Source organism: Microplitis demolitor, chromosome 2 (assembly GCF_026212275.2).
Source record: "Microplitis demolitor isolate Queensland-Clemson2020A chromosome 2, iyMicDemo2.1a, whole genome shotgun sequence".
Lineage (NCBI taxonomy): Eukaryota > Metazoa > Arthropoda > Insecta > Hymenoptera > Braconidae > Microplitis > Microplitis demolitor.
The window spans coordinates 22,386,379-22,413,827 of record NC_068546.1 but is presented as its reverse complement, the minus strand read 5'-3'; the positions used below and the strand labels follow the sequence as shown (position 1 = coordinate 22,413,827).

General features: G+C 34.2%; 9 protein-coding genes across 9 annotated transcripts; 5 read left to right on the top strand and 4 right to left on the bottom strand.

The window, feature by feature from the left end:
* The first annotated feature begins 711 nt into the window (after window positions 1–711).
* Window positions 712–2,943, top strand: LOC103579792 (uncharacterized). The gene is made up of 8 exons (XM_008561319.3): window positions 712–767; window positions 843–968; window positions 1,048–1,258; window positions 1,331–1,803; window positions 1,874–2,051; window positions 2,136–2,357; window positions 2,417–2,646; window positions 2,726–2,943. The coding sequence occupies exons 1-8, from the start codon at window positions 741–743 to the stop codon at window positions 2,891–2,893; spliced, it is 1,635 nt and encodes a 544-aa protein (XP_008559541.3). The 5' UTR covers window positions 712–740; the 3' UTR covers window positions 2,894–2,943.
* A 348-nt stretch (window positions 2,944–3,291) lies between these two features.
* Window positions 3,292–5,369, top strand: LOC103579716 (GTP-binding protein 128up). Its single transcript, XM_008561221.2, has 7 exons — window positions 3,292–3,508; window positions 3,588–3,887; window positions 4,124–4,363; window positions 4,433–4,601; window positions 4,683–4,812; window positions 4,882–5,004; window positions 5,105–5,369. Exons 1-7 carry the CDS (start codon window positions 3,467–3,469, stop codon window positions 5,205–5,207), a joined length of 1,107 nt encoding a protein of 368 aa, XP_008559443.1. The 5' UTR covers window positions 3,292–3,466; the 3' UTR covers window positions 5,208–5,369.
* Window positions 5,370–5,385: 16 nt separating this feature from the next.
* Window positions 5,386–7,728, bottom strand: LOC103579791 (centrosomal protein of 131 kDa). Its single transcript, XM_053742863.1, has 2 exons — window positions 7,219–7,728; window positions 5,386–7,159 (listed from the first exon to the last, which is right to left on the bottom strand). Exons 1-2 carry the CDS (start codon window positions 7,588–7,590, stop codon window positions 5,402–5,404), a joined length of 2,130 nt encoding a protein of 709 aa, XP_053598838.1. The 5' UTR covers window positions 7,591–7,728; the 3' UTR covers window positions 5,386–5,401.
* A 2,809-nt stretch (window positions 7,729–10,537) lies between these two features.
* Window positions 10,538–11,326, top strand: LOC103579790 (uncharacterized). The gene is made up of 4 exons (XM_008561317.3): window positions 10,538–10,600; window positions 10,674–10,862; window positions 10,975–11,139; window positions 11,213–11,326. The coding sequence occupies exons 1-4, from the start codon at window positions 10,538–10,540 to the stop codon at window positions 11,324–11,326; spliced, it is 531 nt and encodes a 176-aa protein (XP_008559539.1).
* A 21-nt stretch (window positions 11,327–11,347) lies between these two features.
* Window positions 11,348–12,726, top strand: LOC103579696 (polycomb protein eed-B). The gene has a single exon (XM_008561187.3). The coding sequence runs from the start codon at window positions 11,348–11,350 to the stop codon at window positions 12,620–12,622; it is 1,275 nt and encodes a 424-aa protein (XP_008559409.1). The 3' UTR covers window positions 12,623–12,726.
* A 21-nt stretch (window positions 12,727–12,747) lies between these two features.
* LOC103579704 (sedoheptulokinase) lies at window positions 12,748–17,171 on the bottom strand. Its single transcript, XM_008561200.3, has 7 exons — window positions 15,761–17,171; window positions 14,803–15,047; window positions 14,411–14,679; window positions 13,870–14,007; window positions 13,657–13,794; window positions 13,383–13,578; window positions 12,748–12,925 (listed from the first exon to the last, which is right to left on the bottom strand). The coding sequence occupies exons 1-7, from the start codon at window positions 15,986–15,988 to the stop codon at window positions 12,748–12,750; spliced, it is 1,392 nt and encodes a 463-aa protein (XP_008559422.1). The 5' UTR covers window positions 15,989–17,171.
* A 920-nt stretch (window positions 17,172–18,091) lies between these two features.
* LOC103579646 (E3 ubiquitin-protein ligase RNF185) lies at window positions 18,092–21,998 on the top strand. The gene is made up of 5 exons (XM_008561105.2): window positions 18,092–18,984; window positions 19,157–19,319; window positions 19,818–19,949; window positions 20,057–20,226; window positions 21,403–21,998. Exons 2-5 carry the CDS (start codon window positions 19,171–19,173, stop codon window positions 21,498–21,500), a joined length of 549 nt encoding a protein of 182 aa, XP_008559327.1. The 5' UTR covers window positions 18,092–18,984; window positions 19,157–19,170; the 3' UTR covers window positions 21,501–21,998.
* LOC103579654 (selenoprotein M-like) lies at window positions 21,982–23,293 on the bottom strand. Its single transcript, XM_008561117.3, has 4 exons — window positions 23,188–23,293; window positions 23,028–23,098; window positions 22,889–22,955; window positions 21,982–22,193 (listed from the first exon to the last, which is right to left on the bottom strand). The coding sequence occupies exons 1-4, from the start codon at window positions 23,281–23,283 to the stop codon at window positions 22,089–22,091; spliced, it is 339 nt and encodes a 112-aa protein (XP_008559339.1). The 5' UTR covers window positions 23,284–23,293; the 3' UTR covers window positions 21,982–22,088.
* LOC103579662 (pre-mRNA-splicing factor ATP-dependent RNA helicase PRP16) lies at window positions 23,268–27,335 on the bottom strand. The gene is made up of 2 exons (XM_008561129.3): window positions 26,570–27,335; window positions 23,268–26,495 (listed from the first exon to the last, which is right to left on the bottom strand). The coding sequence occupies exons 1-2, from the start codon at window positions 27,056–27,058 to the stop codon at window positions 23,574–23,576; spliced, it is 3,411 nt and encodes a 1,136-aa protein (XP_008559351.1). The 5' UTR covers window positions 27,059–27,335; the 3' UTR covers window positions 23,268–23,573.
* Window positions 27,336–27,449: the final 114 nt, after the last annotated feature.

Sequence of the window (27,449 nt, the reverse complement as noted above, 5' to 3'; positions counted from 1 at the left end):
TAATTCTGAAATCTATTCAGCTCTAGAATCTATTCAAACGCGTCAATTGTCACCTCAAACATCAAAATTGGATAATTTGTTCGAGAGATTTCGTGGGAGAAAGAAATGCTAAAAATGGTTTTTTTCGAAAATTATGGTATACAAAAGTCTTTTCGAGCTCGAAAATGTATTTACAGCAATGTTTTCGAGCTTAAGGAACTCGAACACAGCGGGAAGTTTTGGGGCTGCCCGCAGGGTCAACCGATAGATGAATTTTTTTTTTTAAATACCGTTGTGTTATTACTGCGAGTGATATAATTAACGTAGAAATGCATACCTACTTTCGCATTTTTACATCAATATCGCTTTATTATATTTTTCTTTAAAAAGGTTTTAGTTTCGCAATTAAAATTATCAATCTTATCATAGCAATGATAAGTGCAACTCACTCAAGTATTATACAAATAGTATAAAGTAAATAATGCAATCAGGTATGATCCATAAAGAAGAAATTAATTCTTTATCAACCTACAGTAATTAATGATAAGAGAAAATTTCTGATAAATGAAAAATAATACGCTGCTATCATTGAAATCAAGGAATAAATTAAATTTGACACGATAATGGAACAACTTGTCAGAAATGAGATAACTGTACTTTGCCCTGGATCTATCGTACGATGGATAGTTACTTACTTCAGATGATGGAGAGGGAACGCTTCATTTAATTAAAACTGTTGTTGCAGTTCAAGTGCAATAGATATGGCTACGAAACCAAGTCTACGAGAGGTAAGTTTTAAAAATCATCGTTGTAATATTACAACAAACTGAAATAAAAACAGGAAATTGTTTGAATTTTAAAAGATTCCGAAACCTGTTTGTGAAAATGGAGTTTGGAGAGGAACGACAATTAATTTGCCAGAGGGATACTTTAAAATCGGAGAGAGAGTTCGTAGCCAGTTTGAAAAATATCCAGATTTCGTAGGACAGGTATTTCGTTTAAATAATATAAGATAAGTGTAAATTATAATTAGATTTTATGAATAATCAAATAGTTTTGATGATTTAGATTGACGGTGCGACGGGAAAAAAAGACACGTTCAATTGTATGGGCGCAAGAACTACAAAGTGCGCAGTATGGCTTAAAAAACAAGGCGTTAGTCGTGGAGATGTCGTTGGTCTGTGTTCAAAAAATCATTTGGACAGTTGCATACCGCTTTTAGCTTCTTTCTATTTAGGAGCTATTTTTAACCCTTGGTGGGACAGTTGTTTAGATGAAGGTATTCATCATAAAATAACTTCGGTGCAAACAATTAACGAGAGTTTTAATTTATGTTTTTTTGATTAAATAGAACTGGTGACGTATTTTATAAACACAACAAAGCCTAAAGTGTTATTTGTTGACGAGGACAATGCGGAAATAATTATCAAGGCAATGACTAAAATAGATTATTCATTGCCGGTAGTAATTTTCGGTGAAAAATCTGGTCTGATATCTTTCAAAGACATTTTGCTAACTCATAGCGATGATGAAGTCAGCAAATTTAAATGTACGGAAATAGAAGCTGAAGACCCAGCGTTAATATTGTATACATCAGGAACAACAAGCGCTCCGAAGGGAGCTCTACATTCTTATCAATCATTCATTAGTATGATAAGTTATTACCCACCGGAATCTACACCCCATACTGTTCTATGGTTTTCTGGACTCTGCTGGATGTCTGGACTACTCACTATCTTACGGTCAATTACTTGCAAAGTTACGATGATTGTTTATCATAATTTAGGCGAAGAAGAAGCTTGCAGGCTCGTAGAAAAATACAAGGTTGTTAATTTACTGACAAAAAAACCTTCTATGAACGAAAATAAACTTAAAGAGAAATTATGTTGGGCAGGTTACTCGGATATCAATGGGAACTAGCACAGCTAATAGATTCAGTAAGACGAAAGGAGTATGGAAGTATGATGTATCATCAGTCGTTTCAGTAGGCTATGGCGGCGGGATCGCTATTAAAGAAGTCATCGAATCATTATGTAAATTATTTAAAAATGCAGTTATTCACGTCGCTTATGGTATTTTCTCACTATTTTTTTTTTTCATCATCAACAATCTTTATACTTTCATACAAAATGTATTAAATATTGAATGATAAATAGGTTGCACCGAATGTGGAGCATTAGCAGGAGGAAAAGTTGAGGCCAATAAATTAACCTCATGCGGAAAAGTATTTTTTAATACAGATCTCAAAATAGTTGACCCTGAAACTAACAAGATACTTGGACCGAATGAAAATGGCGAATTATGGTGTCGAAGCCAAACGATAATGACTCGCTACTGGAATAATCCAGCAGCAACTGAAGAAGCTGTCGACTCAGAAGGTATCGTCGATCGAGTTATTATTTCTTATATGATTCAATCATTTTGCTGCTTACTTTAGGATGGTACCACACTGGAGACCTGGGGTATTATGACAACGATGGTGACATTTTCATTGTCGAAAGAATAAAAGAATTGATAAAATACCGCCTTCATCATGTACCGCCAGCAGCCATCGAAAGTGTAATTCAAGACCTTCCGGGAGTTGCGGAAGTAGCAGTTGTTGCTAAATCAAGTCTTGAAGATCTAGAACTTCCAATGGCTTTTATTACCAAAGTACCCGGAATGCAAGTCAGTTTCATCCGATATTTTTTTCGAGCAATAGCAAACGTTTATTTTTTAATTTACTGATGATTTTACTTCGTTTCAGATTACCGAGGCTGAAATTAATGAAGCCGTAGAGAAAAAACTACACGACAGAATGAAACTTCGAGGCGGAATTTGTTTTTTGGAAAAAATGCCTTATACAACTTCGAAAAAAATATCTAAAAAAGAACTCCGTGCCATGGCAAGAGCTTTAGCAGAAAATCAAAAATAATTTATCCTACAATAGTATTTCTGTCTAATAAAGTTACTAATTAAATAAGTTTTCTGAGATTGTATACAGATGATCGTCTAAATATTAATTCCCAATAACTCAACATCATTCTTTCCATTTCTACTTATCAATTGCTTGCTAACTTCCCTATATCTTCAATATCTATCACTAATACCATATTTATTCAATAAATAAAACCAATAATATTAATATTAACATATTCATATTCATCTAAAATATTTGATACCGAAGTCAATAATTATTGAGCTCACAAATAAATTTAATTATTTTTAAAAATAATGAATTAATATTTTGAATTCAAATAAATTCTTGGTTGGCGCCAAAATAAATAAGGCGCGTTGCCATAGAATTGAGCAGCTGCTGTTATTTTTTTTCCTTTCCAATTTCCAACCTCCATTAAAAAACGTTCAATTCAACAATAAAAGTTACAGAGACACGTGTAATAAATAGTAAATATTATAATGTTATTACTGAGATAACTAATTATCTAGAAGTTAAATTATAAAATATATATTAAATAAATACCGGCGGATAAATAAATAAATATCCAAGATGAGTACGATATTGGAGAAAATAGCGGCCATCGAGGCTGAGGTAACCTAATTTATTCCAGCATTTAATTATTTATATGACAATATGATCAATATGTATTTATTTATTTAATCAATGACAGATGAGCCGAACCCAAAAAAATAAAGCAACCTCAGGTCATTTGGCAACTCTTAAAGCTAAGCTAGCTAAATTAAGACGTGAACTGATAACTCCAAAAGGTGGTGGTGGTGGTGCCGGAGAACAAGGTTTCGAGGTTGCTAAAACTGGAGATGCTAGGATTGGTTTCGTAGGTTTTCCTTCAGTAGGAAAATCAACTTTGCTCAGTACCCTAGCCGGTGTTTATTCAGAAGTCGCGGCTTATGAATTTACAACATTGACAACTGTTCCTGGTTGTATTAAATACAAGGGTGCGAAAATTCAGGTATTCAAATCTCTGTGACATTGAAAGTAGCAGACGTCCGACTCTTTTATTATTTTTTAAATTCCCGCCATAAAAATTTAAAAATAAAAAGATATTGGTTTTAGTTCAATTTTCAAAAATCGAGTTTTTATCAGATCTCAACTATTCTGTCTAATTCGGGATGGATGTCCATTTTAAATCCAAGATAAATCAATTTTAAATAAATTATTAAATGACAAATAAAAATTAAATTTCAGCTGTTGGATTTACCCGGTATTATTGAAGGTGCTAAAGATGGTAAAGGTCGTGGTAGACAAGTAATTGCTGTAGCGCGAACATGCAGTCTTATATTTATTGTCCTGGATGTACTGAAACCTCTAGGACACAAGAGACTCATTGAACACGAGTTAGAAGGTTTCGGGTTGAGATTAAATAAACAACCGCCTAATATTACGTTCAGAAAAAAAGAAAAGGGTGGAGTTAATCTACAAACTATGGTACATATTTAATTAAATCTCAATTAAATCATTAATTAATTAATTACTCAAACAATCAAATTATTTTAGTGCACGCAAACAGAACTTGATTTAGATACCGTAAAATCAATTTTATCTGAGTACAGAATTCATAACGCCGATATTACTCTGAGATACGACGCAAGTGCTGATGATCTTATTGATGTAATTGAAGGAAATCGCGTTTACGTACCGTGCATTTATTTACTAAATAAAATAGGTAATTTAATTACCCACTTATCTTAATTTTATCCAATAAAACTTTTATCAAAACAGCTAATTAATTTTTTTTGTCATTTAGATCAAATAAGTATCGAAGAACTAGATGTTATCTACAAGATTCCTCACTGCGTACCAATTTCCGCTCATCATAAATGGAATTTTGATGACTTGCTTGAGAAAATGTGGGACTATCTCCAACTCGTTAGAATGTATGTCATTTTTTTATTTTTTTCTTGCGAGTAAATTGCAATTTTCATAATTTATTATTATTTTTTTAGTTACACTAAACCTAAGGGTCAACTTCCTGATTATAATTCGCCCGTGGTATTGAATAAGGAGAGACGAACTGTTGAAGATTTTTGTAATAAACTTCATCGATCTATTGCTAAAGAATTTAAATAGTAAGTTTTATATTTCTGACCGGGTATTAGTTCCCTGATCGGGTACTGGGTCTCAAGTTATTGATTTTTTTTTTAATTAAAAATTAAAAATTTTTTTCAGTGCATTGGTCTGGGGATCATCGGTTAAACATCAGCCACAAAAAGTAGGAAAGGATCATGTACTAAGTGATGAAGATGTTGTACAAATTGTGAAGAAAGTCTGAATGACAATGATAATAATAATAAATAATGAAATGATAAGTCTTGATACGATTGCACATCAAGCGCCAAATGTTTATATAAATTTTTTTTCAACAATCAGCACACTTTTAATTGTAAAAAATACTCAGCGGCAAAAAAGTATAATTATTGATAAGAAAAGATAATTAACTTAAATTATTTACAGTAATTATAAACATTACAGAGCTTTGAGGACGTACTCTTTGCGCTGTTGGTCAATGAGTTTTTCCAAGTGGTCACACTTATTTTTTGCTTCATCGCATTCGCGTCTCATACTTTTTATCGTAATGTCTTTTTGTGTTATAATTAATTTTATTCTACTGTACAATTGCGCCAAATTAGAATCCCTGTTGGCATTTATCTGTTCAATTTCTTTGTAAAGCGATCCAACTTTGTCTTCAAGCTGACGTTTCTCGATCTCGATCTCCTGTCTCGCGAGTTTCTTCGCATGGTCCCGTTCTCGCGTAAGCTTCTCTTCAACACGACTCGCTTCCTGCAGCTCTGCCAAACACTTACTGAGCTTACATTCCGTCTTACGAAATTCAATTTCCAACGCATCAAGTTTCGTCGCAGTAACTTCAAGTTTTTCTCTCAGCGTCCGCTCGTTTTCTCGAGAAATTTCCAATTCTCCTTCGTACTTCTCCCTCAGACACTGCAACTTACTGTCTGAACTCTTAATCAAATTCTGTTTCATATCACGCGTTTCCTTCTCAAGCCGCGAAATCGCTAGCTCAATTTGCCTGTCTCTCTCCCGATTGCACTCGTCCCTAATCCTGGCCTCGGCCATTTCAAATTTACACGTCTGCTGTTTCTTATAATTATCAACCCAAGCCTCTCTCTCAACATCAAGGTTCTCCTTCAGCGTTTTTCTATCCACCTCAAACTGCTTGACAAGCTTATCAATTTTTTCCTGACACTGATTCGTGATCTGCTGGACAGTAGCATCCCTTTCAGCATCTCTCTTCGCTAGTTCATCAGCAAATCTCTTCTTTTCCTGCTGCGACTCCTCAAAGAATCGTCTCTGTTGGTTCTGTATCAGCGTTTCTTGCTCATCGAACTTCTCCTGGTACCTCACCCTCATGGCTTCCTTTTCACTGGCCAATACTTTGTCATGACTCGCAGTAAGTTCCATTCTCAGTTCCTCTAACTGTTGGTTGGCGCGTCTGATAGCCCGCAATTCAACCTCTTGGAGTTCTTTCATATGCGCACTACGAATGTCTTGTATTTCCTGTTGATGCTGGTCAATCATATTCCTCAACTCAGGCTCCAATCCTTTTACCGTTATCTCTTTTATCTTACTCGTCTTGGCTTCTAGCCACCGTTCCCGCCTAATTTTCTCACCCGCCAAACACATTTCCCTCGTGCGCTGGATCTCAATCCCGTGTTTCTCCATCGCGATTTTCATTTCCCGTTGATGTTTGACTTCCATGTCTTTGATTGTCGTCGCCAGTATATTGCACTTATCACTCAGCTGCTTCTTCTCCTCAATCAACTGCTCGACAAACTTCTGATGCCGGCGTATGATGTTCTGGTACTTGTTCTTCTGTGCCTGCAATTCAGACGCGTGTTCTTTCTTACGCGTCTCCAGTTTATCGCACGCAGCCTTGCGTTCATTCTTCAGTTCTTCCTTCAAAAGTTTCAAAGTTGCTTCACGGTCTTCAAGCTGCAGTAACGCCGTAGCCAATTCATCTTTAGTCGTGTCAGTCACCACAACTTTGTTTGGATTTTTTATCAATAACTTCAATTCATTTATTTCTTTCGGTTCTTCGGGATTACTCCCAGGTCTTGGAGTATTTCCTGCATTACTTCTAGGTCTCAAAGAATTTTCTAACTCTACAAGTGGACAATCTTGCTCCAGAGTACCCAGAAAAGACATGATGTCATCGTAAGTTGAAGAAGAAGCTCCGCAAGATCCAGAATCTTCTTTTTCCAGCATCTAAAATATGATTTAATTATAAAGCAGACTTTTTCTACTGACAAAAAATGAAAACTTACGTGATCTAGATCAATAAAAGTAACGGGATTCTCTGTGGGATAAATACAAGTGTCCACAGCAACAACCTGATGATCGAGACTCTGCTCTAGATCACTTATCATGCTGCACAACTGGTCCAGCGAACAAGAATCACTTTCGATAATATTCTGGTTGCAATCACTGGGTCCGTTTTTTTTAACGAAACCATCCTGCCCACGACTTTCTTGATCCGAGCACTCAGTACACTCATTTATTTTTTCTTCTTCTTCATCTTTAGCACTTTTACCACCACGTGTTTCTCGCGAGCCGACGTTATGCCCCGGTGTTTTTTTAAATATTTTTTTATTTATCGGCGGCTTGCTAGTTACTTTTTGATGGACGATATTTATCATCTTATTGATAATATCTACGTGCCCAGGCCAATAAATGAGTAAGTTAGTTAGCGAGGTAGTCAGTGAAAGTGAACGGTATAATTGTTTTTATTTTTTGCAGCTTAGAAAATAGATTCAAGACTGATGGGGTTCGACGTTGCTAAGGTTACCGTGCCAAATAATTTTTTTAATTTCCTCATGATGTGTCATCGATGTTATTTTAAATCAAACACTTGTTTTATTCTATTATTTTTTATTAATTTTATTTTCTTATATCACGTATTTTTATTTTAATATCAATAAAATAAAATAAATTATTTAGTTTTTAAGTTTAAAATTTATTTAGTTGTCATAATTTAAATTTAAAAATTTGTTTACGCGCGTTATTTAAATTTTTAATTTAAATTAAAATTTTAAATAAATATTAGGTTTGAATTTAAATAATTTTTAATTTTTATAATAATTATTAGTTTTAATTTTAATAATTTTATTTATTAAAATTTCAAATTCAAGAAATGGCTGACAGCGTCAACAAAATGGCGGCCAAAAATCGGCGCCAAAAAATTACAAGTAAGGAAGTAATTAATTTATTAATTATTCTTATTACTTGCGCGGTAAATTTAAATATTTGAATAATAAATTATAAAAAATTGGAGAAAAATTAAAAATCGTACGACAAAATAAAATGGCGGCAGAATATGTTAGAAAAAAATTTTAAATATTAAAAAAAAACACTTGAGTGTTTGAACAAACCTTGGCGGAGAAATAATATGCAGAAGGGTGTCCTAATACAGTTGGAGATTTGATTTAAATTGCTCCAAGTGTATTTCAGCTAAAAAAAACGTCACTTAACTGCTATTTCCCACCAGACGATGCCAGATGATTTTGCTCAGGAACTAGGAAGTCATCAGCATCAGCCATCAGCAACACCACACTAATACTGAACACAGCACGACACCAGCACTGATCACTGAATACTTTACACTAGCACTGATCACTTAACTACACCACAAATACTTTACACAATTCAAATTTTAAAAAAATAAATTTCATATTCACTGTACAATTTTACACGACACCACAATACTGGGTTCCATTTCAAACGTAAAGAAAGATCTAGACTACTGCTGCCATTCCCGATGATACTAACTGCCGCTATTGGGCCGCCAGTTGATACAAAGTAATTGATTTCGCACTCATTCGACCTCCCCCACTTTAGCAGAAATTTGAACGCTGAATACAGAAACGTACAGTAGCGCCAACGGCGCGAAATTTCAAAATTGAAACTTAGTCATTTCATTGAAAATTATTTGTGTCAATAATTATATTAATTTGACTAAAAATATGCTCGAAATTTTTTATTTTTCATTAATAATTTGTTCATTTTTCTTATTATTTGCGCAGAAAATTTAGATATTTCAAAAATAAAGTATTATAAATTGGAAAAAATTAAAAATTGTGCGTTAAAATGAAATAATGGCAGAATATGTTAGAAAAATATTTAAAAAATTAAAAAAAAAACACTTGAGTGTTTTAACAAACCTTGGCAGAGAAATAATATGCAGAAGGGTATCCTAATACACTTGGAGATTTGATTTAAATTGCTCCAAGTGTATTCCAGCTAAAAAAACGTCACTTAACTGCTATTTCCCCACCAGACGATGCCAGATGAATTGGCTCAGGAACTGGGAAGATATCAGCCATCAGCCATCAGCAACATCACACTAGCACTGAACACTCAACACTTTATACTATCACAAAATATTTAATACTTAACTACACTATAGACACTTTGTACAATTTAAATTTTACAACCATCGCACAGTTTAATTAAACAATAACTATGAACAAAAATTTTATAAATAACTACGCGACGCCACTGCAATACTGTGTTTCAATTCAAACATAAAGAAAGATCTCGACTACTACTGCCGTTCTCGGTGACGCGCAGCAGCGCCAACTTGGCGCGAGATTTAAAAATTAAAATTTAATAATTTTATTAAAATTTATTTTTATCAATAATTATATTAATTTGATTAAAAAATATTTTCGAATTTTTTTTCGTTGATAATTTTTAAATTATTCTTATTACTTACGCCGTAAATTTAAATACTTGAAAAATAAATTATTAGAAATTGAGAAAAATTTTAATTTTAAATTAAAATCGTACGTCGAAATTGAATAATGACCGAATATAACAGAAAAATATTTAAGATATTTAAAAAAAAAAAATACGCGTGTTTAAACAAACCTTGGCGGTGAAATAATATATAGAAGCACTAAACACTCAACTTTTAACTACATCACAGACACTGCACAATTTAAATTAACAAAATATAAATTTTACAATTACCGCACAATTTAATTAAACAATAACTTTAAACAACAAATTTTATAGATAATTACACGACGCCACTGCGTTTTTATTCAAACGTATAAAGAATGATTTGGACTACTGCTGCCATTGTCGTTGATACTGACTGCCGCTATCGAACCGTCAGTTAATACAAAGCAATCGATCTTGCGATTCATTCTCCCTCCCCCCACTTTCGCAAAAAATTGAGCGTTGAGTACAGTGACGCGCAGTAGCGCCAACTTGGCGCGAAATTTCGAAATTGAAATTTAATAATTGTATTAAAATCCATTTGTGTCAATAATTTTATCAATTGAACTAAAAAATATACTTGATATTCCTTACTTTCATCAATGTAAAGGATAAAGAGCCTAAAATAATAAGAGAAGCCTCAGGAACGCAGAATAAAAACTAAAAAAATTCAAATTTACCCGCCAATTTCTAGAATCTGCTGTCGGTAACAAAGCAATAAAAATTTTCTATTAATAAATTACTAAATAAAAAAAAATGATTTAAATTACTAATTTACTTAATAATTGTTAATTAAACTTAATTATTGTCTACATTTATTTGTATCATAATATAAAAATTTAACATGTAATTTAAAAATTTAAAATGGCTGCGGCGTTACGACATGACGCCAGCACTCGCGCCAACAATTCAATTTTAACATTTCTTGTACGTAAATAATTTAAAAAAACTCGATTTAAATAAACAATAAAATATTTATTAATATTTTTGTTTGCTCCAGGTGGTGGGTAATGCGCAGTTGTGCGAAAAAGTAACTCAGTCACTCCATCAATCAGCGCGGGAACAAAACACTCGCATAACCGTCCACCAAAGTGAGTCAATAACCCAAATTTTGAGGCACAAAATATCATTAGCCACTGATTTTATTATTTTTATAATTAACGGCGAAGCCAGTCACACTGTACTCGAGGTAATTATCATGTTTTTTCATCTCAATTGTCATCAGTTGAGTAAATTAAATTCATAACCTCAACATCCATCAGTCAGGCAGTAAACAATAAAATAATTTATTTATTTTACAGGTAGAAGCAAATTTAAATATCATTGACAAACATTTTATAATAACTGGTACAGTTTTAATTGTTTATTGTAATGGTCCAACCCTATATTCAAATGTAATTCATCATAGATCATGTCGACTTGCTAACAAATATTGTCTGCGTCGAATTTTATGTGTCAACATCAACGTAAGTTCATTTAAATCATTATCAAGTTGTTAAATAATTTTATAAATAATTAATTATTCATTTGTTTACTCAGAATCCAGCGGATTGTCTGCGCTTGGGTCACCGCGTCTTAAATCTATCAAAGGGAATCCTAAATCTAAGCTCCGGACACCCGAATATCGATTTCTCATTGAAAATTGCCGACTAAGTGAGTAAATTTTTTGATAAAATGAAAAAATCACGAGCACCGGCGTACGCATCAAGTCATGAGGAAAGCGAAAATGACAGTGACCAGACAGAGTGCAGCATTGGAAGCAACTCGACCGCTGGAACTCATCGCAGTGATACTCCAAACGGAGCTAAGCCCCGGCGCAAAGGTCGCCGTCGCAGTAAAACCACAAAGAACAAGCCGATAAATGATAAGCCGCTTTACAAATACTGCTGCAGCGTGAAAGAAGACCATGGGCAGCCTCTGTTTGGAGTCCAGTTCAATCATCATCTGAAAGAGGGCGAGCCGATGATCTTCGCGTCAGTTGGCAGCAACCGGGTGAGTATCTACGAGTGTCCTGAAGGCGCAAACATGAGACTGCTTCAGTGCTACGCGGATCCAGATAGTGAAGAGAATTTTTATACATGCGCGTGGACGTATGATGATGCGGGGAAGCCTTTGCTCGCGGTAGCGGGATCACGGGGAGTAGTCAGAGTTATTAGTCCGGTAACAATGACCTGTGTTAAACACTACATAGGTCACGGGCACGCGATCAATGAGCTGAAGATCCACCCTCGGGATCCGAATGTTCTTTTGTCGGCATCAAAAGATCATGCGCTGAGACTCTGGAACATAAAGACCGACGTCTGTATCGCGATCTTCGGTGGAGTTGAGGGCCACCGGGACGAAGTGCTCAGTGCGGACTTTGACATGAAAGGCACGAGGATTATTTCCTGTGGAATGGACCACGCGCTGAAACTCTGGTCGCTCGAGAAACCGGACATGAAGGAGGCAATAAAACAGTCTTACTTCTGCAACCCCGCTCGCAATAGTCGGCCTTTTGATTCCATACTCCAGCATTTTCCCGACTTCACAACTCGGGACGTCCACAGGAACTACGTCGATTGCGTCAAGTGGTACGGGGACTTTATACTCAGCAAGAGCTGCGAGAACTGCATCGTCTGCTGGAAACCCGGTCGACTCGAAGATTCCCAGCTGCGTAATAATGAAACCAGCGCTACAGTAATGCATCGTTTTGAATTTAAAGAGTGCGACATCTGGTTCATTCGCTTCTCAATGGATTTCTGGCAGCGCACGATAGCTCTAGGCAACCAGGTGGGAAGGACTTACGTCTGGGACTTGGATGTCGATGAACCTGGACAAGCTAGGTGCTGTTCTCTCCAGCATCCGAGATGCACTGCGCCTATCAGGCAGACTAGTTTGAGTCGCGATGGCTCTGTTTTGCTCTGCGTCTGTGACGATGCTACTGTCTGGCGATGGAATCGTGATCATTAGTTATAAGTATTATTATTATTATTATTATTGAACTGTTTATTTATATTATTGGTTTTGATGAATTATTGGTCAGTCCAAATATACATTAATGCTTGTAAATTAATTTACGATTTAAAGTTAAGAGTTTAAGTGAGAGCCGCAAGAGCTGCGCCGAATGCTGCATCTCCAGAATTTCCTAATTCTAAGGGTAATTTATACCAATTTATAACTTCTTTTTGTAACACTGGATTACGTACTAATCCAGATCCATTTCCTACGATACGTTTTATACCTTTTTCTTTCAATAAGTCCTGTGACATCATACTGAAAATAAATATTCTTTATATTTTAATTGCCACTAGAAATTATTAACATCTACGTACTATTACTTCAAATTCCCGCTTAAATATTAGAGTTACGATAAAAATGTATCAGACCAATATTTTAGGAAATTTAATTCTCTGTAAAAAAGGTCCTCATGAATTTTTACATAAATCGAATCGTTTACGAGCTAGAGATTTTTTAAATCAGCATTTAAATTTTGCTACAAGTATTTTTGTCTCCTGTCATTTATAAATTAAAATTACATCAGAATGATTAAAGATACGGCTCAAATAATAAGGACCGTTTTTGTAGGAAATTTAATTCTCTATAAAAAAGGTATCTATAAATTTTTATGTAACTCTGATATTTAAGACGCTATATACTTTTTAAGTTTTGAGTAGTTAATAAAGTATCAACTATCAGTAGTAATTAGCTAAATTTATACATATTTACTTACTTATGAAGATTGTGAATGATACCAGAGCAAAGTGAACGGAAAACACTTCCTAGATTAAGAGTATCCAATGTTATTCCAGTAACACATGCCGTTTTATCTGGAGCGTAACGTTCACCTAGAAGAAGTGGTTCTATTTCCATTGAACTTATGGCCGAATCTTCTTGACCCAACGCTATTAATTTATCCCAAACTTTTGCTGTAATTTTTTAATGGTCAATCTACTAATTACTGAGCTCTCTGACTAATTGAATAATTAAATGAGGAACAAACTTACATTGAGGGACAGAAAATCCTAGATCCATTGCCCAGTGCTGTAGAGTTTTTACAAAAGTTGCGAGAGTATTTCCGCCGTTTAATGAAGCAGCGACTGCTAAATATTTGTCATTGAAATATGGAAAGTATTCGATACTACCTGGAATTAATTAACTAATTAATTAATTAGTTACTTAATTAGGGATGATAATAAAGGATCAAGAAAAATTTTTACCTGATTCAGTAAAATCTTTCGGATTAAATGAAGGGTGGACGTATGTAAGTTGGGCAGATGTTGATATATTTAATACTGCTTCGTCACTTTGCTTTAGCAGTGCAAGGACTGAGCATTGAAGATCACCAAGAGCTACACCTAGAATTATTTATTAATTATAAGTAATTAATTTTTGAAAATTTAAATTCCAGATATTTTTTTTAAACTTTGAATGAAAATTATGACCAAAATACTAGAGAAACAACAAAAATGATATGAACATTTTTTGTAGGAAATTTAATTCTCTATAAAAAAAGTTCTTATCAATTTTCTGATAAGTTGAGTAATTTAAGAGCTACAGACTTTTAAAACTAACATTGAAATTTTATCAAATTTATCCCTTCTTTCTTTTCCTCAACTTTGACTTAAAATTCTGTCCAAACTATCAACAATATGACAACAACATAAGAGTAAAATTTTGTAGGAAATTTAATTTGCTACAAAAAAGATTTGCATCACTTTTAATGTAACTCCAATAGTGGAGTAGATAATCGACAATTACCAATAGGAACACCAGCGGGAATTCCAAACCAAGGGTAGATTAATTTCCCAGCAACTTGCCCAGGTTTTAAAATCCTCTTGGGTAGTAATCTTACTGGAAAATTATCACTGGCCATCAGTTCTGTCTCCCACTGGGCTTCTTCAGTCAAAAAGTATCCCCAGCTAGCGGCATTCTGTGTACTCATAACAATCTCATCGCTGCCAGTCAATAAATTTACCAGCAAATCTTGCACGGTGCCGCACCTGTCGTACTTCTGCAACTTTTCTGGTCTAAAATAAAATAAACATCGCCATAATTTAATTCAAATCAATAAAATTATATGTCGGAATGAGAAAGTTGCGCAAGGAAAAGGTAAAAAGTTTAAAATAATAAAAGTAATTTTTTTTTTTTACTTGTTACGAGCAAACCAGAATAAAGTAGCACATCCGAAGCCCGTATGTACTGGCAAGTGGCTTCTAGATTGCGGTAAAGTGTTTAAAAAATTTTTATCACATCGTCCGTCTTGCCATGTATATAAATGCGATACGCTCTGACGATCTATCTCTAGTTTGAAAGTTCCATCCTCTTTTTCAGGTGATCCTGTTGTTTTCCATAATGTAACTCCATGCATTTGCCCACATATTCCGATACTTTTGATCTACACATCAAAAAATATATAGACTTATATATTAGTGCTCCAAAAAATTTTTTATTTTTTGTCTTATGGTCTTAAAAAAAATTAACTCGCGCCTTTAACAATTTTTACTTACGAAACCAAAGGAGTTACGAAAAAATTTATCAGGACTTTTTTTTATAGAAAATTTAATTTCCTACAAAATCATTCCTATACATTTTCATCGTATCTCCAGTAATTCGCTTCCAATTTCAATTTTTAAAAATTTTGACACTTGATATTATTTTCAAAAATTCATTGTGTTTTTTAAAAATTCCTAACTCTCAAACCAAAGGAGTTACGAAAAAATTTATTAAGACTTTTTTTTAGAAAATTTAATTTCCTACAAAATCATTCCTATACATTTTCATTGTATCTCCAGTAGTTTGCTTCCAATTTCATTTTTAAAAAATTTTGACACCTGATATTATTTTCAAAAATTCATTGTGATCTTTACAAATTCCTAGTTCTCAAACTAAAGGATTTACGTAAAAATCGAAAGAGACCTTTTTTACACAGAATTAAATTTCCTACAAATTTATTTCAGTATATTTTTGTCGTATCTCTCATATTTAAGCTATAATTTGAATTACAAGCAAAAAAAAACAAATCTCGTAAAATTCCCAGCTATAAAAAAAAAGATTTCCAGCAGCTGAATATACTCAGCCACAGTAAACAAATAAAAAAAATATCGGTACCTGTCTCAACAAATCTTTGGGCAATCTGGACACACAATTATGTACAGCGGACAATATTTTTGGCACATCCTGCTTATTACCTTCGATTCCCAGATCACTTGGCACATTGGCCTGAGTTTCTTTCGACTGATTAGCAACTATTTGCTTTGTTTCCGGAGATAATATTATAACTTTAACAGAAGTAGTTCCTAAGTCTATTCCCAGTACCAATTTACCCGACCGCGGCATCGCGAGTAATTATCCCGTGTCGGCTCGTATTTAATTGCCAATCAATCCACGAGTCAGTACGCGAGAGAAGTAAAACTTTTTACAACTACAATCTAACAAAATAAATTGAATGGACAAAGTGCAATACTAAGTGCAGCTCAGCACAAACCACGTTAACGTCTAGTCCGTTGAATCGCTAATGCTAATGAGTCTTATTATTCTATTGACTGTAATGTAGAGAATTACCAATGAGTAATGTTTAAATATACAGCAAATACTCAATAAAGTAATTTAGTAGTGGGAATTTAAAATTTTTGGTCATTGTAACACATTTTCAAAACACAGCTTTACGAATTTAAATTTAAATTTAAATTTAATTTATCTATCAATTGAATCATTTAAATTGGCAACTGAATCACGAAAAGATAAATTAGTTTAATTTGAAAACTAAATATATAAGAAGGTATGTATTTGTGTGAATGTATGTATATATTTATGTTCTAGATCTTTAAAATTAAGTAAAACTAAACCGCGGAATGATGAAGACTCTGCAACTCAGAATAGACTACTGGTACAACACGGGGTTTATTGAAGAAAGGAATTGAACGGAGTAGTGGGTACATAATATTTTAGATACTCTTTTATTTAGAATATGGCTTTTATCGGATGCAATATAGAGATAAAATTCACTCAAGTACCCTTCGCATGTTGTATATATATATCATGTGTGTACACGTAATATCAAACTATTCTTCGTAACTGTCTCGCTCCATTTATCGAAGCACAATGAGAATATAAAAGACTGTTTACTATATGTGTCATCAAATATGTTATATAACATGTGCTCTATAGATATTACACGAATATACTCATTTTTATAAAACAAAATATTTATATTGTTGCGAGTTTATTTAGCAAAAATTTCAGATAGCAATAATCTCTTGATGATTCTTTTATTTTACCCGCTTAATCTGTACCACGTTTTTTTTTAAATGATAAAGCAAAGAATGTCATAGCTGACATTTTTTTATTTTTTAAAATTGAGGAATTTTTTTTTTTTAAGATTTTTTTTATCCTTCGTTTTGTTGACAAAGCGATGATGGAAGAGGAGTAGGAGGAGATGAAGCAAAGAAGTGACTGACATTTGAATCTGGAGTACAGTTGTACCGGAACTGATATTTTATGATCTTAAAGTAAGCAGAGAATTGATAATTTTCAAATTTTTTTGCAACAGACCGATTACAAAAAAAAAAACTAAAAATATGCACATGTAGAAAATTAAAAAACTTCAAGTGCAATTTTTTAAATATTTTTTTCTTTAGAATTTATTGTCTTGAATAAATTCCAAAAACTATTAGATGCCGATTTACTTTGGTGTCATATTTTACGCAAAAGTTAGATAAAAAATTTATATTAATAGCAGCAGTTTCTTTTCAAAAACTTGCTGTTGTTTTCGATCAAGTTAACGTCAAGTTCTGCAGATTCAAATTTTTACTGTGGTATGAGTAGAATACCTACAAGTTGACGTAAATTTTCAGCTGTAAGAGAAATGGAAATTAAATCAGAGTTATTATGAAATTTTTCCAGTTGATTTCAGTTTTCAAAAATTAAAAACAGAAAGTTGTAAAAAAAAACATGAATGAGCAAAATTTTATTTTTAAATTGACTACAAATTATCGTCAGCTTGCACCTTTATTTTTTTGCAGTCAACTTGACATTTTATTTCAGTTTTACATTTCTGTAAACTCGCAATCAAAATACCTGTCAGAAAAATGGAGGAATGCACAAATTACGACCGGACACGAATGAATTTTTAAAAATACAAAATTTTTAGCGCTCGCAATTCTAGAAAATTTTAGAAACTCCATTTAAAATTCGCGCGGTTATTTTTTAAATTTAAATTTAAAAGTTCCCTAGCTGCTGTCAAAAAATTTGAAATTAACATCAATTTGTTACCCAACTTTTCTTGAATCTTCTGGAAAATAAGACCCGACCCGCAAGATGGGATTCCCATTTTACCAAGCGTAGAAACTGTCATATTTTTTCATATTTATATACCTACCGTCGACAATTCTCTCCTTTTCTTAATTTATGACGCAAAATACACAATATATAACATATTTATCTAAAATATCTTTCGAGTTAAATCCTGCAGTATCCAGACTCAGGCGTAGTACCACAAAATATATAAAATAATAATAATAAACCCAAATATATCCACCTATAGCAGTTCAGTAAAAATAAAAATACTCAATAAAGTAATGTGACGAAAGTTTATTCAATAATTACTATAATAACAAGACAATGAATACGTATTAGATAAATATAAATATATACATACAGTCAACGGACTTTCGCCACGTAATCCCAAACTACTCCTCAAGTCATCAACGTACTTACGTTTAATTTATATCTATATATTTGTATCCGTGTATCTGAAAAGGCCTCGCATTTTCGACAAGTATCACATACGTGTTGTTTCTATCAGAGATCACTATCAGTTTTATTCTTCGCTTAATTTATATATATACATATATATATACACATATACACATATATAAATATATACTTGTCGTACTCCATACTCCAAACAAGTGGCTGTGACGAAACTAAATATTAACAAAAAAAAAAAAAAAAAAAAAAAAAAAATGTTGCCCAGTGTTGCGTAATTTAAAAATTAATACCGTTAATAATTTTCACAAGACTGGTGATTGTAATTTGTAATTCATACTATTATTATTGTTATTATCATTATAATTTTAAACTGTAACTATTTAGTGTAAACCAGTGAGTCAAAATAGTCAAATGTCAACACACGTCAGATTATATATTTATTTATAAAATAAATGATTAAAAATATAAATAATAATAATATTAATAATTATTATTGCTCATAAGAGGAAATAAAGACGTAAACAAAGAATTTTATAATAATAATAACGACAATAATAATAATAAATTATTATACGTCAGTACTTTTGCATCTCATCGACCATTTGACCTCGACTTTAATACACGTAAGTTTTTTTCAGTCTTCTTAATAATAAAATTTGAATTTTATTAATTAAATTGACAATTTGAAATTTTATTTTTTTTTAATGACATCAAGTGATTTTAAATTTGAATTAAATATTTTTACCAAAACAAAGTAGACGTTGTTATTTTATTTTATTTAAAATTATGCTTCAGCTACGTCAATTAATATGGATACCGTAGAAGAACGTCCAGGACCATCACAGCCGTCAGACTCGGCCACCAAAGACAAGGAAAAAGATGACAGAATGTTTGAATGCAATATTTGTTTAGATACTGCCAAAGACGCTGTCGTCAGTATGTGCGGACATTTATTTTGGTAGGTTATTTTTAAAAAGTCATGATAATAAAATACATTGAGAAAACGATTCAAAAAAATTAAACAGAAAATTCAAATATTTTCTAACCAAAGTAAATTTTTAATAAAATTTTTTCCCCCTCATCTTATCTCAGAACTAATAAAATGAGGGAGAGACAAATTTTCTTTTCTGACGTCTCGGACAAAAAAATTTAATCGATCAGTTTTTAAATTCAAGACATCTCTCGTGTATATAAATATAAAATGTATATAGTTTGAATCTCTAAATTTTGAATTTAAAGTCTGGTATAGACTTTGAAGTTGAGATTTATTGGCAATGAATTTTAAAAATTATTATGCACTTATTTATTAATAAACGTCTCAGTACATTGAAGTTTTTGAATGTTGGAGTATTTAAATATGTGAATCCTTTTGAATTATATTTTATAATTATTAGAGTCTAGATACTAGAGCAGTTTTATTTTTAAAAAATAATCCTAAGTAATAATTATTAAACAGTTGGCCTTGTCTTCACCAATGGCTGGAAACGAGACCTACGAGACAAGTTTGTCCAGTATGCAAGGCTGCCATTAGCAAAGAAAAAGTTATTCCACTGTACGGGCGAGGTGCCTCGAAACAAGAGGATCCAAGGTAAACTACTAGCTTAATTTTCACTTTTACATCATGCCTAAAATATTTATTGGTTTATTTAAATCTGGTTTTTTTTAGTATAATAATTATTATTTTTTAAATTTAAGGAATAATGTCCCGCCAAGACCAGTGGGCCAAAGATCTGAACCGGAAGGAAGCGCATTCTCAGGAATCGGGTTCGCTGACGGGGGTTTCCATATGTCCTTCGGTATAGGCGGATACCCGTTTGGTTTCTTCATGTCGACGTTTAACTTCGGTGACAACAGACCCAATGCTGGTAAATTGTTATCTTTTATCTGCTTAAGCTCGACGTATTGTAGATTAAATGAACTTGAAGGATTTACTGATAGTGATTTTTTAAATTGTTTTAATACAAATAATAGTTGTAATGTTTTTTTAATATCTAAGATATGGTAATTGCACTGTAATTAACTTTTGTATATTCTAATGATAGCTTTAATTATGTGGAGCTTATGAAGGTTTTTTAATCAGAGCGTGAAATGTTTTTATATAGAATTGATTTAATAATAGTTGTTTTTACCGCTGTCAGTTCAGTGAAATTTGAATTTTGAAATATTAAGTTTAGAAGATACGACGGCCTTGAAAGGAATTTAGATCTGCGGTACAGTTGTAACAATATGGAGTAAAAAAAAACAGTTTTGTAGTCAGTAAAGACACTGGTGGGCATGGACCGGAATCAATAAAATTCACCAATAAAAAACGCCAGCAATTAACTAAAAAACGTGATCTGGTATTTTTTATCTGAGCGACTGAAAAAAAAAAAAAAATGAAAGTTACCAGTAAATTTAAATGTCTGGTTCATGTGATTGAGAGTTTAGTTCTGAAAAAAAAAAATAAGTGAATTTAATTTGCTCGAGTTGTTAAATAATCGCGTGTATCAGTTTTAAAAATATAGTATTGAGAAATACGCGATTAAAATTATTACCAGACCACATATTAAATGACTGCTCCGCTCCAAACATCTATAACTTTTAAAATTTTCCCAATAATTAAATTTTTTTCGCGTACTTATTTTAAAAAGATAACGCCGCTTAAAAAAAAAAAAGAATAAATGAATTGGTTCCGTTGAATGAGAGTACCCCGAAAAATGATGAAAAATCACCTAGACATATTTATTTAAATAATAAAATAAAACAAATTTCAGTCGGAAAATTATGACACCTTACTGGGGTTCAACATGCAAACATATCGTAGTTCAAAAAATTCATGGAAAGCGTGTGTTGAACACCACACATTCTTTAGACTTCACAGTCCGAAAATGCGACCACGTCGTTTCCCATTGACCCTCAGCAGTCGTTTTACTTACTCAGGCCGCACTGAGTTCCAAACAGTTGAAGATGGAAAACACCTTGCCCGCGTTGAAAAAACATTTATTCAGTCTTCATTGTATTATTAAAACAAATAAATAACATATAAATATTTTATTTTTCAGCACCTCGAGGAACTCCACAGCACGACGAAGATGTCTTCATATCAAAATTATTTTTATGGTTGGCATTGATCTTCATAACATGGCTATTGATAGCCTAACCGCCAGTGATAACAACGATAATTTAAAACTCAATGCAGAAACAATTAATGCGCTAGACGAAATCCTCTAGTGTGACCTCCCGTATCAAAATCAAATGAATATTTTTTTACTCTTTCGTTTTAAATTGACCATCAGCAGGGACAGTTGATAAAAAAAAACTAAAATCCATTACATGTAGAACTATTTAAATCTTGCGTTGAGCTTCGTTAAATACATTGTGTATATATTTAATATATTTACTGTGGACATATTCATATACATATACGTATTGCATATATATCATAGCTGTTAAGTTTAATTGCTAATTTATACTTTTAAATATAATAATTATATTAATGATAATATATTAAATATAATTTAAAACTACTCGGAAAAAGCTAAGGGGTAACCAGGCATTTGTCTATCCATTGTAAACTTTCTTTTTCACTTGTGGGTAAAGAGTTTATAGATTTTATTTAATTATCAATAAGCACATTATAATAAAAAGGCATTTAGAATCGTGCATTTATTTTTAACCCTTACATTTTATCTTTTGTTGAATCAATCAATACAAGTAAAATAATTTTTTTAATTAATTGTCAAATTTTTTAAATTTCATCTCTTGTATTTACGTTGCGCTTGAAACCTTTTGTAACGAGCAGATCATTACATTCGTCTCTGGTTAGTTTTGATAACTCGAGTCGTTCTATTTCCTGTAATTAATATTCACATTACGTATATATGGATATTAATTTAAATTTATTACGTAATATAAGTAATCTAAAAAACCGCTGGTGTACTTTTGTACTGATAAATTTTATTTATTTAAAACGGCCGTGAAAAAAATTCAAATTTTTTTTGGGTCAACTTCCAAAGTTCATATCTGCATTTACAAAATTTTAATGATCCTGAAGTGCCAGTGTTCGATTTTTTAAAAATAAATCAATTTAAAAAAAAAAATAATAAAAATATAAACATGTAGAAAACTAAAAAAACTGTATGTGCAATTTTTGAAAATATTTTTTATAATTTATCTTCTATAAAAAAAATCGAAAAATTATTAGACGTCGGCTAACTTGAGTATCATTAAATTTATCTGTAATTATTTATGACTGTGAATGTAACTGACAAGTGGAAATTTTTTTAAATTTTTGAGTAAATAAATAAAATGTTAATAGATTAAAAATTAAAAATGCATATTTAGATCAATGAAAAATTAGTACGCGGATTTTTTAAAATTTAATTATTTTAATTAATTAATTTATTTAGACGCCTGCTAAATTCACACGCATAATTATTTTAAATTATCATCCTTCTATAAAATTTATATTTTGTGCATCTAAAAGCTAGCGGCATTTATCCCAAGTAATTTTAATTTTAAATATTCAAAAATTTAACATATACGCACTAGATCATTGTCATAGAGAACCAACTCGGGTCTGGCCCCAGCGATATGTTTGAACTCGACATTGTTACTGATGATTAAATTAAGTAAAAATATACATATATATCATAGAATTCATTTAATTTTAACATCAAAAGGATACTAGTCCGGAAGGTCCTGGAAAATAAATTTCTTAACGTCAGGCAGACGGTTCAATGAGCAGCCCGAGCAACTCTGTAATAAATATAAAATATACATATACATTGTTACTGTAATTGTTATATATATATATACATGAATAATTATTGAAATAAATAATTTACCTCTATGACAGCCCGCGTATAAGTAGCAGCATAGTTCGTATTAAACGTCAAGCAAACAAATAAAATTAAAATAAACGATATCTTTTTAAACATCATTATTTATTTGTTGATGAATTTATATTTTAAAAACGTACTAATTATTTAGGAAGGAGCAAGAGAAAATTGGAGGTTGGAATTTTATTGCTATAGTGTCGGTTCCGCTGACCTTCGGATCAATAATTTATGTAGCAGAGATTGTTTGTAGTTTTCCAGCAATGACCTTGTCAAACTGCTCTCGTTACTTTTCAAATTTCCGGAATAAAAATATTGTTTACATTTTTTTAATTCTTTACATTTATTACTTATGATAAAAATCTAGGCTAGTATTTACAAAATTTTAAATAAATTTAAAGTCCAAATCTTCCAGTTTTACGACAGGACGATGGAGTACCAGGTTCAACCATTCCAGGAGTAGAAATTTCCTGTCTGCGTATAGAAGCTTGCTCGCGCTGCTGCTGTTCCTGAGCGCGTGCTTTCATTTCTTCCTCAGCCTGCTTCATTTGCTCTTCCATCGCATTCAGATGCTGGATGTTCTGCTTACGTTTTGCGCGTCCGCTCGCGGCGGTTTCCTTTACACTGAAGAACATGGGACCTAGTTCTGCGAGCCAGTGCCCGTCGACGGCAGTGACGCACTGCATGTACTCGCGAGCAGTCATCACCAGCTCATGGTAGACGACGTAATCTGGCGTGAATCCCATGCCGAAGAGTGCGGATGTTGGGTGGAGGTGACACGGCATCCCGGTACGCAGGTTTATATATTCCCCGATACCTTTGAGTCGGGCTGCTTGGTGGAAGTAAGCTGAGCAGATGCACTTGCGCACGATATCCCAGTCGGTTCCGCAGCTCACTAGCTCCAGTTTCTGCTGCTTTAAAATTTCTTCGAGCTGCAGACGAACCTCGCGGACTTTTCTCATAGCCTTTGCGTGGATAAAGTGCTCAGTGCACCAGCTACTGGAGTACCCGTTGGACTTCCATTGGTTGTAGACGTTGAGGAAGGTCAGATGATCGGACTCAGGCACTTGGAACTTTTCGCGAGCCGAGTCTGAGTCTTCCTCGCGGCCTTTCGGACGGTAGAAGATCGAGGGTACGGAAAGCATGGATACGATTATCAGAATCTCGGAGGTGCAGCCCAGTTGGGAGGCGACGATCAACATTTGACATTGAGGAGGATCGAGTGGGAACTCGGCCATCTGTCTTCCTAGAGGAGTGAGACGCCCGGTGTTGTCCAGAGCGCCGAGAATCCAAAGCTGGTACAGAGAGTTCAGGATATTGTCCTGCGGTGGTGGGTCCATGAAATGAAACGCCAGCAAATCTTGGACTCCAAGTGACTTTAACAGCAAGACCGTGTTGGCTAAATTGGTTCGCTGGATCTCCGGGACTCCAGTTAGCAGCAGCTCGTCGAGATACTGCTTTCTTGTGTACAATCTGTAGCATATACCTGGACCAGTACGACCGGCTCTTCCCGCTCTCTGGTCCGCGTTTGCTCTGGACACTGGATAGACCTGTAGCGCGTCCATACCTATCCTCGGATTGTAAACTTTGAGCTTGCAGTAGCCGGAGTCTACAACGAAAACAATACCATCAACAGTAAGAGATGTCTCGGCAATGTTGGTCGCGACAACGCACTTGCGAAGCCCGTCCTCGGACTTCTGGAATATTTTAGCCTGCAAATCTGAAGGCAGTTGGGAATAAATCGGCAGAATAAGTAACTCTGGCGCAGACTCTATTTCATCTAATCTTTCTTTCAGAACCTGGCAGGTCACCTCGATGTCCTCTTGACCCGGCATGAACACCAGAATGTCTCCACTCTTCGGCTGCAAGTGGATCTGCAGCACCTGCTTTACCGCAGCGTCCACATAGTCCTCCACTGCATTCTTCGCATACATATGCTCGACAGGAAAAGTTCTCCCAGGAATCATGAATGTCGCCGCGTTTCCGAAGAACGCAGAGAACTTGCTCGAGTCCATAGTGGCCGAGGTGACGATCAGCTTCAAGTCACACCGCTGAGCGATGATGTCTCTCAGCAGTCCAAAAAGCACATCAGTCGACAGCGATCGCTCGTGAGCTTCGTCCATGATAACAGCACTGTACTTATCAAGATCTCCATCTCTCAAACTTTCTCTGAGCAGTATACCGTCAGTCATATACTTGATGACAGTGTCCTTGGACGTACAGTCTTCAAACCGAATGGCATATCCAACTTTGTCCCCCAAGTTGGAAGACATTTCATCGGAAACTCTCTTGGCAACGGACATGGCAGCAACTCGCCGAGGCTGCGTACATCCGATCATTCCATTCTTGCAGTAGCCTTCTTCGTACAGATACTGAGTCAACTGGGTCGTCTTACCACTACCAGTCTCTCCAACGATAATCACCACACTATTTTCTCTTATTACATTGAGCAGCTCCTGTCTAACAGCAAACACTGGAAGACTTCTCCGTTGGTTCATTATTTCATTGCGTCTTTTAGTTCCCGAAACGTCGCTGCCCAAATGCTTGGCGTACTTTTGTCCAGCTTTGTAGTCAACCTCCTGCCCGGGCTTCTCTCGATCCTCAATCCGATGATCTTTCACTCCCATGATGTTACCCAGACGAGTGCCCCCAAGTTCCACGTGTCGCTTCTGGTTCTTGCGCCTGTCGTTCTGCTCACGGTAGTGGTGGACAGTCGCTGAGCCTTTTCTCGCAGTCAGAGCCATGTCGCTGTTGGGATCTCGCACAGGAATCACCGGCTCTGGCTGCTTAGTGAACACGATTCTGCCGTCAAGAAAAGGCGGGACGACGTGATGCACCAGCACGTGGACTCGCGCCTCTCCTTCTTCGTCGAGATCCTCCTGAGTCAGTACGGTAGCAACTCCAGCCGTAACCATACGATTAACTGCCCACTTGTTGTCATCTTTGTTGGTCTGCTTCTGCTGAGCTGACATCCGCTTCTGCGGCTTTGCCTGGAGCTCCATTTCTTTTTTCTTTACATATTCCTCAGGTATATTTGAAAATTGACGACTTTCGTAGTCATCCGAGCCGTACCACTCGCGATCCAGACGCTGCTGCTCTTCCTCCCAGTACTCAGAGTCCTCGACTCCCGGTTTCGGTGTCGCTCCCGATGGTTTCCTGTCTTTATTCCAAGAATTATATTTATATGAAGGTGTAAATTCACTTCTCACGCTGTGTTCCCGCTGAGACCCGTAGAGTTTCGGTGTAGGATGATCCCAACTTGACTTCTTCAGAACCTCATCATCATCCTCGTCCCAGGAACTCTTGGAAGTCGGGTCCTAGTGAATAAAATCCATCAGTACTTTCCATTTAAAAAAATATTCAAACTAAATTACTTGGCGCCAAAACTTACCTTAGTTTTAAATTGCGGAGTTCTGGGTTCATCTCGGAATCTAATAGACTCCTGACGATGACTATCGCGTCTGTCACTTCTCCGATCATAGTCTCGATCCCGGTCCCGGTTTCTCCGTCGATCTCTATCATCCCTGTCGTCATCTCGTCTCCTAGAATTGTAACCGTCGTGTCTCTGTCTCTTCAAACGTCTCTCCAGTCTTTCTTTGGCTTCCCTGTCAACTCCTCCCGTATGAGTCGGAGTTTCGTCTTGTGGCGCGCGGTATTTCCGTTTGTCATGTTCCTTTTTCGAACTGCGCTTAGAGGAACTTGACCTCTCTGGCTCTTCTTCATTACGTTTCTTATCAGCTAATTTATCCAGACCAAGAATCGAAGGCAGCAATGGTTTTTTGAACGTATGATCAGAAGGTTTTTTTTTCATTATTATCAATCCGCCGACTTGATCATTCCCATCAGTTCCTTTTAATTCATAAATTCCTGGGTCTTCCATTATTACTTCTAACAATGACAATAGTTATTATTATTTTAAATTCTATACAAAACGTTTCACAACGTCAACATGACAGGTTATGTACACATATTTTTTTTTAATTCAATAAATTTAATTTACACTAATTTTATTTAATTAATTAATTTAATTGAAAATTAAAATATTTTGTCACTTAATAAATAAATTTGTGAGTAAAAAACTATTTTTTATATATTTATTAGACTTTACATTATTACAACTCTTATTTATTGTTTTAGATCTCAGCCACTTGGTGGCAGTTTTGATGAAAACGAAGGCAGCGATGACGCCAGTGGCGGGAAATTTCAAAATTTCTCTGGAACTTGATTGTAAATAAATGATTAAATTTGAAATAAGTGTAAGTGTAGCAGAC

Excerpts from the sequence above, each read along its gene's own strand:
- LOC103579792 (XM_008561319.3), top strand. The coding sequence starts at position 741 with ATGGCTACGAAACCAAGTCTACGAGAG. Across the intron at positions 1,259-1,330 it reads GGACAGTTGTTTAGATGAAG|AACTGGTGACGTATTTTATA; the intron begins GTATTCATCATA and ends TTGATTAAATAG. Across the intron at positions 2,647-2,725 it reads CCAAAGTACCCGGAATGCAA|ATTACCGAGGCTGAAATTAA; the intron begins GTCAGTTTCATC and ends ACTTCGTTTCAG.
- LOC103579716 (XM_008561221.2), top strand. The coding sequence starts at position 3,467 with ATGAGTACGATATTGGAGAAAATAGCGGCCATCGAGGCTGAG. Across the intron at positions 4,813-4,881 it reads TATCTCCAACTCGTTAGAAT|TTACACTAAACCTAAGGGTC; the intron begins GTATGTCATTTT and ends TTATTTTTTTAG. Across the intron at positions 5,005-5,104 it reads ATTGCTAAAGAATTTAAATA|TGCATTGGTCTGGGGATCAT; the intron begins GTAAGTTTTATA and ends AATTTTTTTCAG.
- LOC103579791 (XM_053742863.1), bottom strand. The coding sequence starts at position 7,590 with ATGATAAATATCGTCCATCAAAAAGTAACTAGCAAGCCGCCGATAAAT. Across the intron at positions 7,160-7,218 it reads CTTTTATTGATCTAGATCAC|ATGCTGGAAAAAGAAGATTC; the intron begins GTAAGTTTTCAT and ends ATCATATTTTAG.
- LOC103579790 (XM_008561317.3), top strand. The coding sequence starts at position 10,538 with ATGGCTGCGGCGTTACGACATGACGCCAGCACTCGCGCCAACAATTCA. Across the intron at positions 10,863-10,974 it reads CCAGTCACACTGTACTCGAG|GTAGAAGCAAATTTAAATAT; the intron begins GTAATTATCATG and ends TTTATTTTACAG. Across the intron at positions 11,140-11,212 it reads TTTTATGTGTCAACATCAAC|AATCCAGCGGATTGTCTGCG; the intron begins GTAAGTTCATTT and ends TTGTTTACTCAG.
- LOC103579696 (XM_008561187.3), top strand. The coding sequence starts at position 11,348 with ATGAAAAAATCACGAGCACCGGCGTACGCATCAAGTCATGAGGAAAGC.
- LOC103579704 (XM_008561200.3), bottom strand. The coding sequence starts at position 15,988 with ATGCCGCGGTCGGGTAAATTGGTACTGGGAATAGACTTAGGAACTACT. Across the intron at positions 13,795-13,869 it reads GAAAGATTTTACTGAATCAG|GTAGTATCGAATACTTTCCA; the intron begins GTAAAAATTTTT and ends AATTAATTCCAG. Across the intron at positions 12,926-13,382 it reads ATCATTCACAATCTTCATAA|TATGATGTCACAGGACTTAT; the intron begins GTAAGTAAATAT and ends ATTTATTTTCAG.
- LOC103579646 (XM_008561105.2), top strand. The coding sequence starts at position 19,171 with ATGGATACCGTAGAAGAACGTCCAGGACCATCACAGCCGTCAGACTCG. Across the intron at positions 19,320-19,817 it reads ATGTGCGGACATTTATTTTG|TTGGCCTTGTCTTCACCAAT; the intron begins GTAGGTTATTTT and ends ATTATTAAACAG. Across the intron at positions 19,950-20,056 it reads TCGAAACAAGAGGATCCAAG|GAATAATGTCCCGCCAAGAC; the intron begins GTAAACTACTAG and ends TTTAAATTTAAG.
- LOC103579654 (XM_008561117.3), bottom strand. The coding sequence starts at position 23,283 with ATGATGTTTAAAAAGATATCGTTTATTTTAATTTTATTTGTTTGCTTG. Across the intron at positions 22,956-23,027 it reads TTCCAGGACCTTCCGGACTA|TAACAATGTCGAGTTCAAAC; the intron begins GTATCCTTTTGA and ends TTTAATCATCAG. Across the intron at positions 22,194-22,888 it reads TTCTCTATGACAATGATCTA|GAAATAGAACGACTCGAGTT; the intron begins GTGCGTATATGT and ends TATTAATTACAG.
- LOC103579662 (XM_008561129.3), bottom strand. The coding sequence starts at position 27,058 with ATGGAAGACCCAGGAATTTATGAATTAAAAGGAACTGATGGGAATGAT. Across the intron at positions 26,496-26,569 it reads CTCCGCAATTTAAAACTAAG|GACCCGACTTCCAAGAGTTC; the intron begins GTAAGTTTTGGC and ends TTTATTCACTAG.